We start from the raw sequence: 18,634 nt of genomic DNA, 5'->3' as shown, positions 1-18,634 counted from the left end.
GGGGAGACTGAGGCAGACGGGCACAGAGACAGGCAGGGTGCGGCACCTGTCCTGCTTCCTCAAGTAAGAGCCTGAGTGTGGCCGTGCTGGACAGCTGCTCTGTGAGGAGTGGTCAGGCCGGAGGCAGACAGCTGAGACCCAAAGACAGGAGCAGGATCGTAGGCATCTTGAGGAAGAACGTCGTCCACTGGCACAGCGGATCCAGAGGCCCTGCTCTGGCCTGGCCTGTGTGAGAAACAGGAAGAAGAGGAGTGGAAGGTGGGGAAGATTCTGGAACAACAGGGCAGAGGTGTCACATCACGCAAGGTGGTCTGAGTTCAGCGGATGTCTTTGAGGTTCCTGGTTCCCTGATCTCCCAGGCCACAGCAGAAGGCAGGGTGAGGGAGGTGGCCCTGAGCAGCATGAGGTGGGAGCAGGGAGGCGCAGGGGGCTGGAAGCTCGGCAAGTGAGCTGGGCTCTCAAAAGGGGGTGCTGCCTGCAGGAGAGATGCGGGGACCAGCAAGTTGCCCCGGGCTCTGTGGGGTGCAGGCTGGGAGCTGGCGGCAGCACTTGGAGGCATTCTGATTTTGCTCTGAGGGGAGGGGTCCCTTGGGGGAAGCTGGGGCTGGGGGTGGGGAGGCTCAGCAGGCTGGGAGGGATGCTGTGGTTTTCCTCCTAAAGAAGAGGCCAGACCATGGCCAAGAGGGAGGCTTGGGGTGGGAGGGCCCGTTTCAGAGAGCTAGAAGGAACTGGGAAAGTGTGGCTGAGAGTGCAGGGCCCACAAGGTCTGTGGTCCTGAATCAAGCAGGGTGCCTTCTATAGGGCTGAGTCTCTCTCTCGAATGTTCTGCGTCTTGGGCACAGGCCTCAGTGGGTGGAGAGGAGGGCTCTGCTGGAGTGGCAGAGGGAGGGGCCAAGGATATACTTGGGCTTGAGAACCTCATGGGATAAGGGGGAAGCACAGACGTGGGGGTGGGAGGAGATGGGGTGGGTGGGGTCTCGGGAGATGGTGGGGGGCAGGGCTATCGGAAGGGCAAACAGGGAGAGTGTGCGATTGGGGGGCACTGGGTGCAGGTGGGGCTGCCAGGCGCCTGGTTTGGGGTGGGGGATCTCCAAGAGATGTGGCATTGTCACAGAGGGACTTGAGATCTGGGAGCAGCATGAGGGGGTGGTGGAGGGAGGGGCCCGGGCAGCCTCAGGGTGGGAGTGAGGCCCGCCATGGGGCAGGGCCTGGGGGCTGGGGTGCTTCACAACCTGAAGAAGTGAGGCCCGCGTGTCCCAGCCAGAGCAGGAAGGCTAGAGGGCCCACCAGGGTCCCTGTAGGACTTGCCTTTACTCTGGGTCACATGGGAGCCATGAGGCAGGTCTCATGGGAATGATCCAGAGCGAGATGTGAAGCAGGACCCTGGGCTGGTGGGACAGACGGATGGCACTCGTCAATGTGGAAGGGTGACTGCGGCCTGGGTGACATTCGAGGCAACAGGATGTGCTGGCAGCGGGGCTGTAGGGTGTGCTGGACAGGGAGGAGCCAGGAGCCCCACAGTCTGGAGGATGGAGATGCCCGCAGCCCTGGGGAGGGTGGCGGAGGTGCGGGAGCTCCTGGGGGTGATGGGCAGCCGTGGGGAGCGGAGCCTGCGGCCCAGCCAGGCCCTGAGGAAGGAGGCCGTGGTGGAACTGGGCGCCGTCCGCATTTAAATGTTTCTTTCTCCTTTTTAAAAAAACTCGAGGCAAAATCCACATATGATAAAATTAACCGTTTAAAAGTGAAGACTCAGTGGCATTTAGAACATTCACAGTGTTGTGCAACCACCACCTCTATCTGGTTCCAAAAATACGGCTCTCGCAGCCGAGCGACCAGATGAGATGCAGAGGAGGGAGCCCAGGCCGTGCCCTGGGTGGGAGTCGCCGTGGGGCCGGCAGGGGCTGTGGGAGGCCGAGGGGGAGCCCAGGCCAGGGGCTGGGGAGGTGGGGTCCAGAGAGGGCCTGTGGCATACCAGCAGGTCTCATGGGAACAATCCAGGAGGCTGGGTGGGTGCTGCCTTTGTGGGAGACGGGCTGGGGGCTGAGCCAGGGGGAGAGGCACAAACCTTTTACCCATCCAGGGTCCTGATGTCCACTGGTGCCCATGGCTGAGGTGTCCCTGTGTCTCTGGAATCTGCCGGTGCCCGGAGCAACATGGCTCCCTTGGGGAGGTGCGATTCCAGCAGGGAATGGAAGATGGGCAACATGACAGACACCTGGTGACGTGGAGTGCTGGAGCAGGTGACGCCATGCAGGCAGGAAGTGGAGCGGCAAGGAGTCTGTCTCAGTGCAGGGTGGGGTGCTGTGGGCTGGGGGACATATGCCCTGCTTCCCAAGACCCCTGGAGACCACTGGAAAGGGTGGCAGGCACCAGAACCCCTCCCGAGGGAGCCCGGCTTGCCCTGAGGTCCACCCTCCCACCTGAGCTGCCCACCTGCCCTGCCCAGAGCCAGGCGCTGCCACGCCAGGACCTCATCTGTGTGTTAGCACCAGAAAGGACAAAGGTCTCTGGAGCCAGGCCACTGGGCTATGCCAGAGCTGCAGTCCCAGCAATAGGGTGCTCTGCACCCTTTATCCACACTGTGTGGGCCTCAGCCAAGGAGACACACCTGCTGCACCTGGCTGAGCCCCAGAATGAGCCTCACCTGCCCAGGTGCCTGAGACCAATTTCCAGAAATGGCGAGGGGCTGAGTCAGCTCAGGGAGAGGCAGGGCCAGAGGGAGGCTCAAAGGAGGTGGACAGAGCTAGGAGGAGGGGTGCAGGGGAAACTGGCAGCAGGGTCACACCACCATGCCCCCACCAAGGCCGGGCCTCTGACTTGATCCCAGGCTCGTGGTCCCTGGAGGTCCCTGGATCTTGGAGGGATCCCTGAATATCGTGAGTACACAGTGGGGGGAAGGCCCAGTGTTCCTCCTTCTTCTGTCTTCCGGGATGGGGGCTCAGAGATGCAGCAGTTCTGTTTAAAGTTCATCTCTGCTGGGATGTAGTTCACACCCAACACGTACCCATAGAGTTGGAAGAAGCGACCACAATCACACTTCAGATACGGAACACTTTTATCATCCCACAATGTCCTCAGGACCCTCCACAACCAGCCCTGCCCCCATTGATGGCTAAGGGTGCTGGACATCTTTCTTGTGCCTATTGCCACCCACGGAACCTCTCTGGTAAAGTGTGTTTCGATCTTTTGCCCACTTTTTGATCGGGTTGTTTGTTTTCCTATCACTGAGCTTGAACTGTTCTTTATCTGCTTTGCATACAAATCGTTTATCAGATAAATGATTTGCAAATGTTTTCTCCCAGTGTGACCTGACTTTCACTCCTTCGGTAGTGGCTTTCAAAGAGCAGATTTAAAAAACAAAAAAAAAAGTCTGGGCCGGGTTTGGCGGTGCACGCCTATAATCTTAGCAGCTGAGGAGGCTGAGGCCGGAGGATCGCAAGTTCAAGACCAGCCTCAGCAACTTAGTGAGGCCCTAAGGAAATTTGTGAGACCTTGTCTCAAAATAAAAAATATAAAAAGGGCTGGGGATGTAGTTCAGTGGTTAAGTGCCCCTGGTTCAATTCCTGGTAATAAATAAATAAATTAAAAAAATTTCTCATCAAGACATTTTATCTCTTCCCACCCCTCAATTCTGATCTTGGTGATGTATCTAAAAAATCTTTACCTAACCTAAAATCACAGAAATTTTTCTTCTGTGTTTTAGTTTAGAAGTTTTATGGCTTGGAGTTTACATTTAGCACTAAGGAGGTATTTGGAATTATATCTTCCATCTGGTAAGAGGTAGGGATTGAAGTTTATTGTTTTGTAGATGATATCTAGCTGGTGGAAAAATTATTCCTTTTCTACTGATTTATATTTTATCTTTGTCAATCATTAAATGCTTGCCTATGGGTGGGTCTGTTTTTGGATTTGCTGTTCTGTCCCATTGATCTATTTATCCATTTTCATGTCACTTCCACACTGTCCTGATAATTGTCATTTGATAATAGGTTCTGAAAGCAAGTAGTGTTAGTGCTCCATCTTTGTCCTTTTTCCAAGCTGTTTTCACTATTCTGTCTTTTGCATTTACATATTAATTTGAGAATCAGCTTATGTTCTGCTTTTAAAGTACTGTTGGAAATCTGATTAGGACTGCATTGAACTTATAGATTAATTAATTAATTTTGGGGGGTACCAAGTATTGAACCCAGGGGTGCTTTACCACCTTGTTATATCCCCAGTGCTTTTTATGTTTTATTTTGAGACAGGGTCTCACAATGTTCCTTAGGGCCTTGCTAAATTGCTGGGGCTACCCCACAACTTGAGATCCTCCTGCCTCAGCATAGCTGTGTGCCACTATGCCCAGCTGACCCTACAGATTTGGAGAAAGTTTTTTTTTTTTTTTTTTGAGATGCTGGGGATTGAACCCAGGACCTTGTGCTTGCAAGGCAAGCACTCTACCAACTGAGCTATCTCCCCAGCCCTCATATTGGCTCTTTTGATCATGAAAGCTGGATCTCCCTTCACATCTATTGATCTTCTTTAATATCTTGGAGCAATATTTTTTAGTTTTCTGTGTACTAAGTTTCATATCTTATGTCATATTTATCCCTAGGTATATCATACATTTTGTTATTATAAATGGTGTTTTAAAAATTTCAATTTCTGGTTGTTTATTGTTAGTATATAGAGCTACAATGATTTTTTTTTTTTTTTGTATATTTGTCTTGTATCCTGCAACCTTGCTACACACTCTCATTAGTTCTAGGAGTTTTTAAAATAGAGTCCAGTGGACTCTCTACATGGATGATTATGTTGTCTGTGAATAAAGACCATTTTATCTCTCCCTTCTCAGCCTACATGCTTTTTATTTCTTTTTCTTTTTTTACCTTATTGCACTGATTAGAACCTTAAGTTCAATGTTGAGTAGTAGTCTTGTTTTATTACTGATCTTAGAGTGAAAACATTTAGTGTTTCTATTTTTTTTTTCTTTTCATGGTACTGCAGATTGAACCTAGGGGCACTCACTCTACCACTGACTATGTCCCAAGCCCTTTTTATTTTTCATTTTGAGACAGGGTCTTACTAAGTTGCCCAGGCTTGCCTTGAACTTGTGATCCCCCCGGCTTAGCCTCCCAAGTATCTGGGATCACAGGGGTGGCCACTGCACCTGACTGAAAGTAGTCTTTCTCAACGAAATATGATGCTCATTGTAGACGTTTTGTAGATACTCTGTGGGGATGCTTCCTTCTATCCCTAGGTTTCTGAGAGTTTTTATCAGCATGTTGTAGTTTGTCAAATGCTACTTTTGCTCCTATTGAGATGATCATATGGCTTTTCTCTTTTAATCTGTAAATATGATGACAGATTTATTGTCAAATATCAAACCAACCTTGCATTCCTAGTAAAAACCTGTTGATCATGGCATATTCCCTCCCTCCCTCCCTCCCTCCCTCCCTCCCTCCCTTCCTTCCTCCCTCCCTCCCTCCCTCCCTCCCTCCCTCCCTTCCTTCCTCCCTCCCTCCCTTCCTTCCTTCCTTCCTCCCTCCCTCCCTTCCTTCCTCCCTCCCTCCCTCCCTTCCTTCCTTCCTTCCTTCCTTCCTTTCTCCTCTTTCTTTCCTTCTTTGTATCTTTTTCTCTCTTGTCCTCTCTCCATCCCTTCCTCCCTCCTTCTCCTCGTCCTCTTTCTTCTCCTTCACAGTTCTAGTGATTGAACTAAGGGTGACACTGTCATTGAGCTACATCCCCATCTCTTTTTAGATAGGGTCTGGTTCAGTTGCCCAAACTGGTCTCAAACTTGCAATTCTCTTGCCTCAACCTTCTGAGTAGCTGGGATTATAGGCATGCACCACTGTACTTGGCTATTATTTTAAAATATTATTGGATATGTATATCTTTTTATGAACATGTTTTGAATTCTCTCGGGTAAATATCTCAGAGTAGAATGGCTGGGTTATGTGGAATGTGTGTGTGTGTGTGTGTGTGTGTGTATAAAACCACTCATCCAGCACTGCCTGCTGACTCGTCAGAGGTGGCGACACTAGAAGGCTGTAGTCTTCTGTGTCTACTTGTTTGGGGCTGCCTATCTTTCCCTCTAAGCAGGAGTTGGCAGATCTTTTCTTAAAAGCTAGATGGTAATGACCTCAGGGCTATTTGGTCTTGCCACAGAGCTCACCCGTAGGACAGGCATGGTACGTTCATGTGCCCTGGTGCAAAAGGAGGCAGTGGGCCCAGGGAACTAGTGTGTCAGCGGCTGCTGGAGGGTCTGGTGAACAGCACTCCCAAGCCGGGACCAAGACAGCCTTGCCCTGTAGCTTCTCTGAAGCTGGAGGGTGGGTGGGCACAGGCACTGCAGCCCTTGGCTGGGCAGGAGCTTTTGGCACTTTTGTTTGGCCATGGAGCAATTTCCAGATTAGTAGATGGAGGCCACAAGAAGGGAAGCCTGCTCACTGGGCCACACTGTCAGAGCAGAGTCCTGCAATAGCACCATGCAGTTGAGAGTGGAGTTCCCAGGCACCCAGAGATTGTCCTAGTTGGCTCCTTGCATCCACCACCCCTTGTGGGTGGATACCACTGTCCCTTCTTACAAATGGAGAAGCCAAGGCCATAGATGGGCTGCAGCTTGCCCATGGCTGCACACCAGCGGGGTGCCTCATGCGCAGCCACGTGACTGAGCAGCCTGCTGAGGGTTCCTGAAGACGGAGCTCCGAAGGGGACTGGGTCTCTCCTTTCTGGGACATCAGTCCTTCCCCACGTATTCTCCAGGAAAGCATGTGATGTCAGCTAATTGCCACCCCTTCAACCCTGCACTGACAAGCTCCTGGCACTGGGCCAGTGCCACTCTGCTGAGTGAGGGTGAGGGGCAGCCAGGGCTGGTGAGGAGGGACCAGCAGGTGGTCATCCACTTGCAGACACACGCAGACCTGGCCTGGGCCAGGACTTAGTGCTGCAAAGCCCACCATCGAGGTGAGACAGACAGGCTCCATCAGGCAGCCTGGCTGCTGTGACAGGCAGCTCCCACCCCTCAGACACAGAGCAAGTTACCTTTTACTTCAGCAGAGCACTGCCATAGTGCCCACCTGGGCTCTCCTGGGTGGGTCTCCTCTGGGCACTGACTCGAGGCCAGGACCCTCCCACCCTGTGCCCCACCCCTCCTTTTATCAGAGCACCCCCCACAACAGCCAAGGACAAGGACTGTTATCAGCCAGATCTGGAGGGACCGAGGTCTGCTCTGCTCCCCTTTCATTGGCCAGAATTTGGTCCATGGCTACATCCGGCTGGTGGCAAATGTCTTGATTCAGTGGACCTCACCTAGGAGAGCCTTTGCAAAAAGCATTTTGGGGGTGTCGTACCCCTTTCTCGAGAGATTGTTCTCTTGAGGACTCCTTTCAGCCCCCAGTGCCCCCTTTGCTCAGTTCTTAGGATGGGATGTATAAACGGGAAGAAAAATAACCACGTCTTCCAACAGGCGCCGTCACCCAATTTAAGCAGCTTCTCTGTTCGCTTTGTCGTGTTCAACGTGGAACATTTCAAACACGTGCAAAAGCGACACAATTATTCCACAACACTGGCACACGGACCATTTAGCCCAACCATCATTAGCACGTCATCGTATCTGAATCATTTGTCAGGTACGGGATATTTTTGACCATTCTTTTTCATACTGGGAATTGAGCCAGGGAGCTCCACCACTGAGCTACCTCCCAGCCCTTTTTAGTTTATTCTGAGACAGGGTCTTGCTAAATTGCCCAGGCTGGCCTTGAATTTACCATTCTCCTTCCTCAGCTGCTGAGATCGCTGGGATTACAAGAGTAATTGCAGCCTTGTTGAATTTTGTAAAATAAACTAGGTACCAAGATGTATAGTCCCTGAGGACATCGGAATGCAAGGTTAGGGCGCAAGGCCATCATCGCCCCTGACTACCTGAGTGCTGGCCCCGTGCACTATCCGTCCGGGGCATCTCTCGTGACTGTGTTGGCGGGAGGTCGCTTGCAGACTCAAAACCTTCTCCCAGTTTTCTCTTCCAACTTGGCCTCTTTGCTCTGAGAAGTTTTCTGCCTGAAGATGTCCCCAGTTCTGCTGGGGTCTCTGGAGTGCTGGGTGCTTCTCCAGCCCTGGGGCCCAGCACTCACCATGACCCCTATATGGATGAACCTCAGCAAATCTCTGGAGTTTCTTTTTTCTTTTCTTTCTTTCTTTTTTTTTTTTTTAATATTTTTTGAGTTGTCAATGGACCTTTATTTTACTTACTTAGTGGTGCTGAGAATTGGAACCCAGTTCCTCACACATGCCAGGCAAACACTCTACCACTGAGCTACAACCCAGCCCAGTGCTCTGGAGTTTGAGGGGAGCACCGTCCACATTAGGGGGTATCCAGGACAAACAGGTGGGGTTACTCCTCTGTGGGAGGCAGGGAGCCCTGCTTAGGCCACAGAGATGCATGAGCCTCAGGGATCATTCCTGCAGCTTCCCCTGAACACAGGCCGGTGGTGGCTTCCGTCCAGGAACCCTGGTGACCCTGATTCGATGTTCACGCACCCTCCAGAGTCCCCAGCCGAGCTTCCCTGACATCTGCCTTTCCATTCCAGACCCTGACTGGGCTTCCTACACCCTGGGCGTGTTCATCTGCCTGAGCTGCTCTGGAATCCACCGGAACATTCCCCAGATCAGCAAGGTGAAGTCAGTCCGCCTGGATGCCTGGGATGAGGCCCAAGTGGAGGTACGGGGCTGGAAGAGGGACACGGGTGGAAAGCAGAGGGACTACCTGCTGGGGGACCCCAGACCCCACCTCTCTGGGCTTCAGACACCTCTGAGGTGGCCCCCTCCAGTCTGGGGCTCTGGGCAGCCTGGCTATGACTGGTGAGGGTCTCTTCCTGCTCCGAGGGGCTGGGGCTGACCCAGGACTGAGGGTTTTATTGCTGACCCTCCTGGGGAACCACAGAGGGTAACTAAAGCCAGGACACTCGCTCATTCACTTATTCACGCATCTTCTGACAAAGGCTTATCAGCACTCTCCATGCCAGGCAGAGGGCCCAGCAAGGCGGAGGAGTCCTGTCCCCTGAGAAGGCCCGGGGAGGGGGAAGGGCATGAGCAGAGGCCCAGGATGTAGGGCAGCTGGCCTGATGCTGCTGGGGAGGGAGTGGCTGTTGAGACAGCAGGCGCAGCCAGCACAGGGGCACCCCACACAGAGTAGAGGGGACGTGACTGGGGGATAGCAGGCCAACATAGGGTGGGGGTTTGCTCTAACCCCTGATGGGGGCTGTGGGGACAGGGGCTTTGAACCTTGGTGATAGATCTGAAAGCCCACCCCCCACCGTGCCTGGGCTGCTGGTGACTGGGGCTCCAGGAGGCCATCGTGGCCACCAGATGAGAGCAGGTGGGACCAAGAGGCAGCTGTGGGAATGGGGTAGGGCTGGTGGCACTTACCCCCACACACCTGGGAACAGCAGTTTAGAACCCTGGAGCTTGTTGGAAATGCACTTCAGGCCTAGCCTGCAGGCCCCAAGGCTGTCCTGTGTGCTGTGCAGTGGAAGGTGTCCCTTGCCCTGCAAGTGCCTGTAGGCTCCCCACTGGCGAGACCTTGGCACTCCTTGGGCTCACTGCCGTGGGCCCCGAGTTGGACGCTTGGATTGTTGTATCAGTCTTTTTGCAGGCAGCCTCGGTTTCCCTCTCTGAAAAATGAGCAGGTTGGTCTCTGGATTGTCTTCTCTCTAGTGAGAACCAAAGATCAACGTCAGGGTTGGGGTTGTGGCTCAATGGTAGAGCGCTCACCTGGGTTCAACCCTCAGCACCTCATAAAAATAAATAAATAAAATAAAGGTCCATTGACAACTAGAGAAAAAAAAAGATCAAAGTCAAGGGGTGCAGTGGTGCACATCTGTAATCCCAGCAACCCGGGAGGCTGAGGCAGGAGGATCACGAGTTTGAGGCCACTTTGGCAACGTAGAGAGGCCCTGTCTCAAAAAAACAAAAAGGACTGGGAGTGTAGCTTGGTGGTAAAGTGCCCCTGCATTCATTCCCCAGTACCGTTAAAAAAAGAGAGAAAATAAAGTCAAAAAGAGGGCAAGAACTGTTGTCCCAGTTCCAAGTCACCCTGCCACGGTCTTGGAGGGAAGAGCAACTGGCAGGGCCACAGGGGCCCAGACCTCTCAGGTTGGGGGTGAAGTCTACAGGTCGACCCAGGGACTCCAAAGGCAGATGTGGCCAAGCACCAGGGTAGACTCCACTGTCATTGCTGGAAACAACCTACACGCAGTGGAAGAGAGACCGTGGCCCAGGCAGCCTAAGAGCAGCTCCTGGGTTCATGAGGCTGCACCCACGGGACTGGGCACAGAGGACTCTCCTCTCCCTCTCCCCCTCCCTCCCTCCCTCCCTCCCTCCCTCCCTCCCTTCCTTCCTTCCTTATTGAACTCAGGGCTCTTAACCACTGAGTGGCATCTCCAGCCCTCTATCATCATCATCATTATTATTATTTATTTATTTTGAGACAGAGACTCACAAGTTGCAAAGGGTCTAAGTTGCTGAGGCTGGCCTTATACTTGGGATCCTCCTGCCTCAGCCTCCCGATCTGCTGGGATCACAGGCATGCGCCACCGCGCCCAGCCTCTCCTCCCCTTTTCTTCACATTTCGTGGGTCGTTCTCTTTTCGACTTTATATTCTTCTATAACTTCTTTCCACTTCATATTTATTTCTTTATTTTTTTCAATGCTGGGGATGGAACCCAGTGCCTTCGGCAGGCGCTCTACTGCTGAGCCACACCCCAGCCCTAGGCCATCCTTTTAGACAAATGTTTCATTGACTAAATTCTCATACCAAACAATTCGCCCACTTAAAGCGCACAGTTCAGGGGTTTTAGCGATTCGAGTTGTACTGCCAACATCCCAGCCAATTTTAGACGTTTTCATCACCTCAGAAACACACCCCTTTCCTTTCAGGCATGACCCTACCCCCCACCCTAAGCAGCCACGCAACCTCTCTTTATAGATTTGCCTATTCCGGATACGTGGTGAAATGGGATCACATATGATGAGGCCTTCGGCGTCAGGCCCTCTGTGTTCAGCTGTGGCAATGCCATGTTCTCTCCTATGGCTGATGTTTTGCCATGTGGATGCCCCACGTAGTGTTGGTTCAACCACCAAGGGACCCTGGGTTGTCTCCACCTTGTTTAGTGGGTTTTTTTTTTTTTTTTAGGTTTGTTGTTGTTGGTTTTGGTACCAGGGATTGAACTCAGGGGCGCTAAAGCTGAGCCACATCCCCAGCCCTTTTTTATTTTTTATTTTAAGACAGGGTCTCCTTAAGTTACTGAGGCTAGCCTCAAACTTGAGATCCTCCTGCCTCAGCCTCCCAAGCCACTGGGATTACAGGTGTGCACCACTGCCGCCCAGCTTGTTTAGTATATTTTAATAACTTGGTAGCATATGCACATGTCACACATCCAACAGCTTCAGCAGAGCCTGAGTGGGACACAAGCCCTCCTTGGCCTTGACTCCAGTCTTTCCCAACCCCCAGCGTTTTGTGCATCTTTCTGGAATACCGTCCTTTGTGGGTACAAGTGTGTGTGCATCTTATAATCGGTACTGGGGACCTTTCCATCGGGTCCATGGTTGTGCTGTGGTCCCTCAAGTGGGACCTGACCCCACCCCCATGGACGTTTGGGTCGTTTCCAGTCTTTCTCTGCATGATGGTGGGCTGGTGGACTGCCTCATCGTGTGTGACTCTGCGTGTGTGGGAGTTTACTGGCGGCCTAAGTTCCTAGCGGTGGAAGTTCAAGGTCAAAGGTCACACAGCTTGGTATTTCTGAGGGGTTTTGCCCAACCCCACCTAAGCTAGGCCTGCAATGTGAGTACTGCCATCCCTGCCCACGTGTGGCCCCTGGTGGCTTCTTTGCTGATCTGATAGTGGAAACCTTCTGGGTGGGGGTGGGGTCTGGACTTGGGATTCCTCATCTTGGATGGAAGGGAGCATCTTGGGATGTTTTTCCCTCAGGAAAAACCTCTTCACACCTCTCTCCTCATGGCTGTTCGTCATCTTGGTTTCTTTTTTCCCTCTGAGAAATTTCTGGAAAACACTTTTTCAGGGTTGTCTTTCAGCTTTGCTCATGGTGGTTTTAGCATGGAAAGTTTTTTACGTTGACTGAGTCAAACCCATCTACCTTTTCTTCTGTGGTTTTAGGGGTTGTGGGCCCAGACTTAGCTGGGCCCGCCCCCCTGCCATCTGTCCTAGTAGAGCTTTCCTGAGGTCCCTTCACGCGCCTCCAATTCATCCTGGTTCAGCGGCCGGTGCGGCAGCTTCAGACCGGCCTCAGAGCGGGGCAGCCCTAAGCGCCATCTAGTTCAGGGCACTGCCATATGCCAAGCAGCCACTGCCCGTGTCCCACCCCAGGGGGACAGACCCGCCTGTTCTGGCCTCTGCCTGTGCCTGCCTGGCGCTTGCGGCTGGGCCTCACGGACCTCACCTCAGTGCTCACCCCTCTGCAGAGCTGAACGGCCCCCGCCAGCGCTGGGGACACAGTCTGTCCAGTCGCAGTCGATGGGACTTGGGTTTTATTTCCATTTTCTGCTATTCCGAATATATTGCCAGGAGCACGTCTCCTCTCCCCGGAGAGGGATGAGCCAGCTGGGCCCCGGGGGACACCGTTCAGGTCACGCGCCCACCTGCAACCCAGGCGGCTGGAGCGTCGCACATGGCCAGGTCCCGCTGGCTTAGTCACCCTTGCGTGTGTGGGCGAGGCTCACTGCGGCTCTGACGGGCACCTCCTTGGTGAGTGGCGCTGAGCCCATCGACGTTTGTACCTCTACTTCGCAGAAATGTGCGCTCGAAGCCTGTACCCATTGAGAAACTGAGGTCTGTCTTTTACTATGGAGCCAAAATTCTTCCTATCTTCCCCAAATCTCTTATCCACTGTGGCTTTTCAATAGTTTTTCCTCATTCTGTGGGGCTTTTTAAACTTCCTTTTTAAAAATAGTATTTTAAGAATGTAAAAAGTACAGTTTATATTTTTAAGGAACTATGTGATTCTTTTTTATTATTGAGGTGAAATTTACATCAAAAAATTAGCTATATTATTATTATCATCATTATTATCATTATATGTTTGCAGTACTGGGATGTTCAGCTTCTGTACTACATCCCCAGCCTTTTCTTTTCTTTTTTAACTTATTTTTTTAATTTATATAGGTACTGGGGATTGAACCTGGGGCACTTAACCACTAAGCCACATCCTCAATCCTTTTTAATTTTTTTTTTATTTTGACAGGGTTAAGTTACTGAGGCTGGCTTTGAACTTGTGATCCTCCTGCCTCAGCCTCCTCAATCGCTGGGATTACAAGCATGTGCCACTCCACTGTGGCTGGCTCTTTTTTAAATTTTGAGACAGGGTCTCGCTGAGTTGCTGAGGCAGGAGCCTGGCCTGGAAGTCACAGTCCTCCTGCTTAGCTTCCTGAGTGACTGGGATTCCTGGCAAGTCCACCGTCTGGCAGCTTGTTAATTTTTAAAATGAACTTTAGAATCATCGCTAGCTTGAAAAGTTTCAGTTCCTACTTTTTGGTGAATTGTAAAAAACATAGACTAACAAAGGAGATGAGGGTTTTCCATCTTCCCAGGTCCTTGTTCAACATTTTTTCTGCATCCTTTAAGAATTGGATTGTGGCTCAGTGGTACAGTGCTTGCCTGGTATGTCTGAGGTACTCAGCACCACATATAAATAAATAAATTAAATAAAGGTTCATTGACAACTAAAAATAAATAAATAAATAAGTAAGTACTGGGTGTGGTGGAGCCCCCCTCTAATCCCAGTGACGTGGGAGACTGAGGCAGGATCATTGTAAGTTCAGGGCCAGCCTGGGCAATTTAAAAAGACCCTGTCTCTAAATGAAAATGGGAAGGACTGGAAGTGTTGCTCAATGGTTAGCACTTGCATGTGTGAGGCGCTGGGTTCTATTCCCAGCACTGCAAATAAATAAATAAATAAATAAATAAATAAATAAATAAATAAATAAATAAATAAATAAATAAATAAGAGCATGTGATTTTTTTCCCCCAGGAACTTTGAATGCATCTTCCTGAGCTGCATCTTGGCATTTTCTCCAGTTAGAGATGGAGACATCACCGATATCTATTATAGCTCCCTAAAGAATCGACACTTAGTTAAAAAAAAAAAAAAAAAGCCTTGGAATTCAGAATTTTAATGTGGTACTACTCATCACGGGATGGTCTCATTGTCTGTCATTTCTTTCAGTCAGTCCCTTTGGTCCTCCATGTTCATGACCACAGGGTCCTCAGAACACAGTGGGGACAGGACTTTTGTCCATGTGTACCTGGAGGCCATATCCCAGAAGAAGCCTCCGTCAACCTCAGCTCCAAAGGCTACAGTGGCTTCCCAAGCACACTCCTGCCCTCCAGACCACTGTGGTGTGTGGTCTGGCCCTTGGCTATTTGGCTCCTTCCTTCCTGCTCAACCCACCCAGCCAAGCTGCTGTGGCACCCCCTGTGCAGCCTCAGGGCCTTTGCACATGCCATGCCTCTGGTCAGAACCCCTTACATTACTAGCCATCTTGGGGGCTCCCTGTTGGCCTTTGTGACCTCTCTGCCCTGTTTTTTTCTTCTTAGTCTTCCCTCCAGTGTGAACAATGTTCTTGGTGCCTGTGCCCACCTCCTGTCTGGGCTGGGACTGGGTCCTGTCTCTGGGCCTCTCTGAATGTACAGACGCCTGCCAGCTGGGGTTGGGTGAGACAGGAAGGCAGACCTCAGCGAGGCAGAGATGGGGCATCTCAAGGCCCAGCAGGCGGGAGGCCTGGGTGGTGTGTGGGGTGGAGTCAGGGCCGTCAGGGTGGGGCTGTGCTCTCGGCCGCCCCTCTGTGGGCTGAGGAAGGTGGTCTCCTCCCTCCCCACTCACTCTGACGTGCCCTGGGCAGGGCTGTGGAGTTTCTGTCCCACTGCTGGCCAAGCCCTCCGTGTCTGGGGTCAGCCTGCCCCTTGGTGGCCTGAGGGGCAGCAGCTGCCCTGGCAGCCAGCCCTGTCCCCGACCCGGGATCCCAGCGCTCTGACCCTGGCCCCCTCTCTTGCAGTTCATGGCCTCCCATGGGAACGAAGCCGCCAGAGCCACATTCGAGTCCAAAGTCCCATCTTTCTACTACCGGCCCACGTTTTCTGACTGCCAGTAAGTACAACGGGGCCTTGTCAGGGTCTCCGGTAAACAGCCTGGGCTGCGGGGATGGCGCTGGGAAGACCCGGAGTCTGGGGAAAGGCCGGCGTGCCTGGGTCCTTGGGAGCCCAGCAGGGAGGCCGGCGAGAGGTGCCTCCTCTCCTGCTTCCCATGAGTTTGGCTTTGGTGTCTGGTGTGGTAGGCGGAGGGAGTGGGGGTGGGAAAGGCTTCATCAACCTGGGTGGGCCATGGGCAGGGGCTTTTCCTCAGGGGGTCTCGGGGGTCTTGGGGTCCTCCTGGTGCTCCCCATGGCCTGGGAACTGGATGATGCTGGCATGGTGCTCCTCTCTGGGGTCCACTAGGACCACTCACCTACCTCCCTGAGCCTCAGTTTCCACATCTGTCCAGCCAGTGGGATGGTGAGGAGGTGACAGCTTCAGTTGTACTAGCGTCCTCTTACCCCACCCAGGGAGGGGACAGTGTGACCCGCTAGGCTTGTCCATGTTCCCAGCCCCAACTCCTTGTCCAGCTGGGTCTCCCCTTTCCTGATCCCCCTACACCTTCCCACCTACTCTGACCTTTGCCCACTCTTCCCTCTACCTGGAATGCCCTCCCGGCTCTGCCCGGCCCTGACCAGCGCCTTGGGCAGGCTCTGGTTGGCTGCCGCAGTGTCCTGGGGTCCCCTCCCTCCCTTGAGCTGGGTGGGGCTGAGCCCCTCCCTGGTTCTCCTGTCGCCTTGCCCAGTGGGCCAGGGCAGGCAGGGCAGGGCCTCAGGCCTGGTTTTCCTGGGACGCAGCACAGGCAGGGCACTTGGGGAGTGGGGCCAGCACAGCAAGCTGCTGTGTTTGTGAGGCACAGCATGGGAAGGGGTGTGTCCACTGGGGCCACCCTGGTCCTTCCATAGCTGGGGGCTCCCAGGAGACCCTCCCCTGCTCCATGGCGACTCCCCCGGGCCTGAGTGTGTCACCTCCTTCCTGGCCCTGCCCTCTGGAGTGTCCCCCAGGACACTCATGTCCCCCTATCTTCCCAAAGCAGGAAGGGCCCCTGGGTCAGAGCCCTCCCCTGCTAGCCACAGATTGGGACGAGGCCCACATGACCATTCAGTCCAGCCCTCCTAGCTCGGCACTTTTTTTTTGGTATCAGGGATTGAACCCAGGGGTGCTTACCCACTGAGTCACATCTCCAGCGCGTTTTTTATATTTTATTTTGACGCGGGGTCTTGCCGAGTTGCTTAGAAGCTCACTAAGTTGCTGAGGCTGGCTTTGAACTCACGATCCTCCTGTCTCAGCCTCCGGAGCCTCTGGGATTATAGTGTGGGTCGCTGTGCTGGGCCTACCTGGGTACTTCTGAGGCCCAAGGAGCTGAGGACACAGAACAGGGGATCTCGGCCCAGAATTTCCTATTCCTGGGCCAAGTAGGGGTCACCCCGACAGGGGTCAGAGGTGGCAGGCTGGCAGGGGGGAGGCCACTTGGTACTCAGAACTACACAGCAGGCCAAGTCGCCCACCCTCCTGTAACCTTCCCTTTCTTGGAAATGGGGTCAGCACCTGGCCCCACCCCCAGGCTGTGGTGAGACCCACTCTCCGGGCCCCATCCGTGACTCAGTTCCGGCACACCTGGGCTCCACCCAGTCTCCTCCTGTTTGCTCAGCAGTTTTCTCTGTTTGACTCACCTGTGACCCCAAACTCCTTGGACCCACCCACAGGGACGCCTGCAGAATTGCACAGGAGTGCCCCCAAATGCCTGGGCCCCAGGTTCCCCAGTGAGCGAGGCCACCCCCCACAGTGAGGGTCCCAGATTGCTGCTGCCCTGGCTGGTTCCTCAGGAGTTGCTGGTGGGGACTGTGGTTACCCCTGGGCCCCATGGAACCCGTGTCAGGGTCCTGTTGGGGTTGACCCCAGCACAGTGAGAGGGGAAGGGGTTCTCATGGGATCTGCGGGGATCATGGGGGTGCAGGTGGGAGGGGGTGGGTTTCTTGGCTGCAATCCCAGCCCATCTGGTCATGGTCAAGGCCTGTCTGGGGCCCTGTTATGGGAGGAGGAGCCAGGGGCGTGTCCCAGGAACAGGTGACTTGGTGTCTTTCATTGTGTTTACTGCTGACGGATAACGGGTCACCATGTGCCAGGCCCCGACAGGCTCTTGGTGGGGACTTTCTTTGTGAGCCTCACTGGAACCTGGAGGCAGGTCCTGTCGGAACCCCGCCCCACGCCCGTCACAGAGGAGAAGGCAGGCTGGCTGCTCAGCCCGATTCTTCAGGGGACATCCTCCCCTGGGTGGGAGCCACCCCTCCCCAGCCCTCATGCTCTCAGGGACATCTGCCACCTAAGTCCTGCCAGGTCCTGCTCAGGAGCCCAGGCTGTGGGCAGCTATTTTGGGCATGAATTGTCACCTAGAGGCTGCTCTGTGGCCAGGTCATTTATATGTGTGCCATAGATACCACCTGGTCCCAGTGGAGACCAAGGCGACAGTGGAAGCCCCTCCACTTCCTCCTCCTTGGGCTCTGTTCGGCCTGGGGGCCTCTCTAGTGACCTGGCATCCTAGGCGGGGTCTCTGGGGCTGACACTCCCCCAGGAGAGCATGTGAACCCTTGTGTAAACTGTGGAGTGCTGTAAAATGGAAGGAACGGGGTAAACCGTAGAGCTCAGGAGGGCAGGAGGTAGGGACGTCTGCAGAGCGCTGGAGGAAGTGGGTGGGAGGAGCTTTGTAAACTGTAAGGTGACAGGGAGTGGTGGAAAGCTGGAGTAGGACTTCCTGAGGAATGCACAGGGGCCCCGTGGCCTGCTGGCATTACCAGGCGGACCTGTGAAGGCCCCAGGCTGCAGCGCTTGGCTGCCCAGGGTCCTTGGTCCCTGAGTCCCCAGTGCAAAGACCTTGTCAGAGCCTGTTTCCAGGGCAGCCTCCCAGGGAGGACCCCACCAGGACAGTGCCCACAGGGACCTGGAGTAGGACAACACAGGGCTGCAGGTTTGGTTTGTGGACCTTGTGGCTCCGGCGGGCCCAGCCAGTGTCCCCCATTCTGGGGGTGTGTGGGTGCTGTGGTTGGTGTGATCCCCCCGCCTGCCCCAGCCTGCAGCACTCAGGCCATGGCCAGCTTCACGGAAACGTGCTGCACAAATGGCGGGCCCCAGGTGGCCAGTTCCAGACCAGCCTGGGGAGGCCTTGATGTTTCCCTCTGTTCCCTGGAGCCCAGAGCCCCTGACAGGCCCAGATCAGAGGCACAGGTCAGTGTCAAGCTAAGCACTGCATAGGTGCTTTGGTGGCATCTTTGCAGGCATGCAGAGCAGCAGCAGGGACACTGGGAGGGACAAACAATTCTGGGAACCCCAGGATTCAAACCCTGCTGCCGTGGCTTCCCAGTGTGCACTGAACATCACCTCCATGCAGGACAAGCGCTGCGTGGCCTCCAGAGGCCTGTGTACCTCAGCGCGAGACAGGAGGTCGCAGCCTGCTCAGGGCTGTCGTGAGGAGGCATGTCAGGTCAGCTGCCTCCCTCCCTTCTGCACTGTGGAGCC

At 53.8% G+C, this 18,634-nt stretch overlaps 1 protein-coding gene across 2 annotated transcripts in view; it reads left to right on the top strand.

Annotated features, from left to right (window-relative positions):
- The window catches only part of ADAP1 (ArfGAP with dual PH domains 1), a 43,435-nt gene that overhangs the window by 4,766 nt on the left and 20,035 nt on the right, over nucleotides 1-18,634 (top strand). For both annotated transcript variants that reach the window (XM_079120658.1, XM_079120659.1), the window contains exons 2-3: nucleotides 8,568-8,698; nucleotides 15,046-15,137. In XM_079120658.1, the coding sequence (XP_078976784.1) occupies nucleotides 8,568-8,698; nucleotides 15,046-15,137 (223 nt within the window). The remainder of the gene's footprint in view (nucleotides 1-8,567; nucleotides 8,699-15,045; nucleotides 15,138-18,634) is intronic.

The sequence above is a fragment of the Sciurus vulgaris genome, assembly GCF_902686455.1.
Source record: "Sciurus vulgaris genome assembly, chromosome: 18".
Lineage (NCBI taxonomy): Eukaryota > Metazoa > Chordata > Mammalia > Rodentia > Sciuridae > Sciurus > Sciurus vulgaris.
The sequence above is the reverse complement of the archived record's forward strand: the minus strand, read 5'-3'. Positions and strand labels throughout refer to the sequence as shown.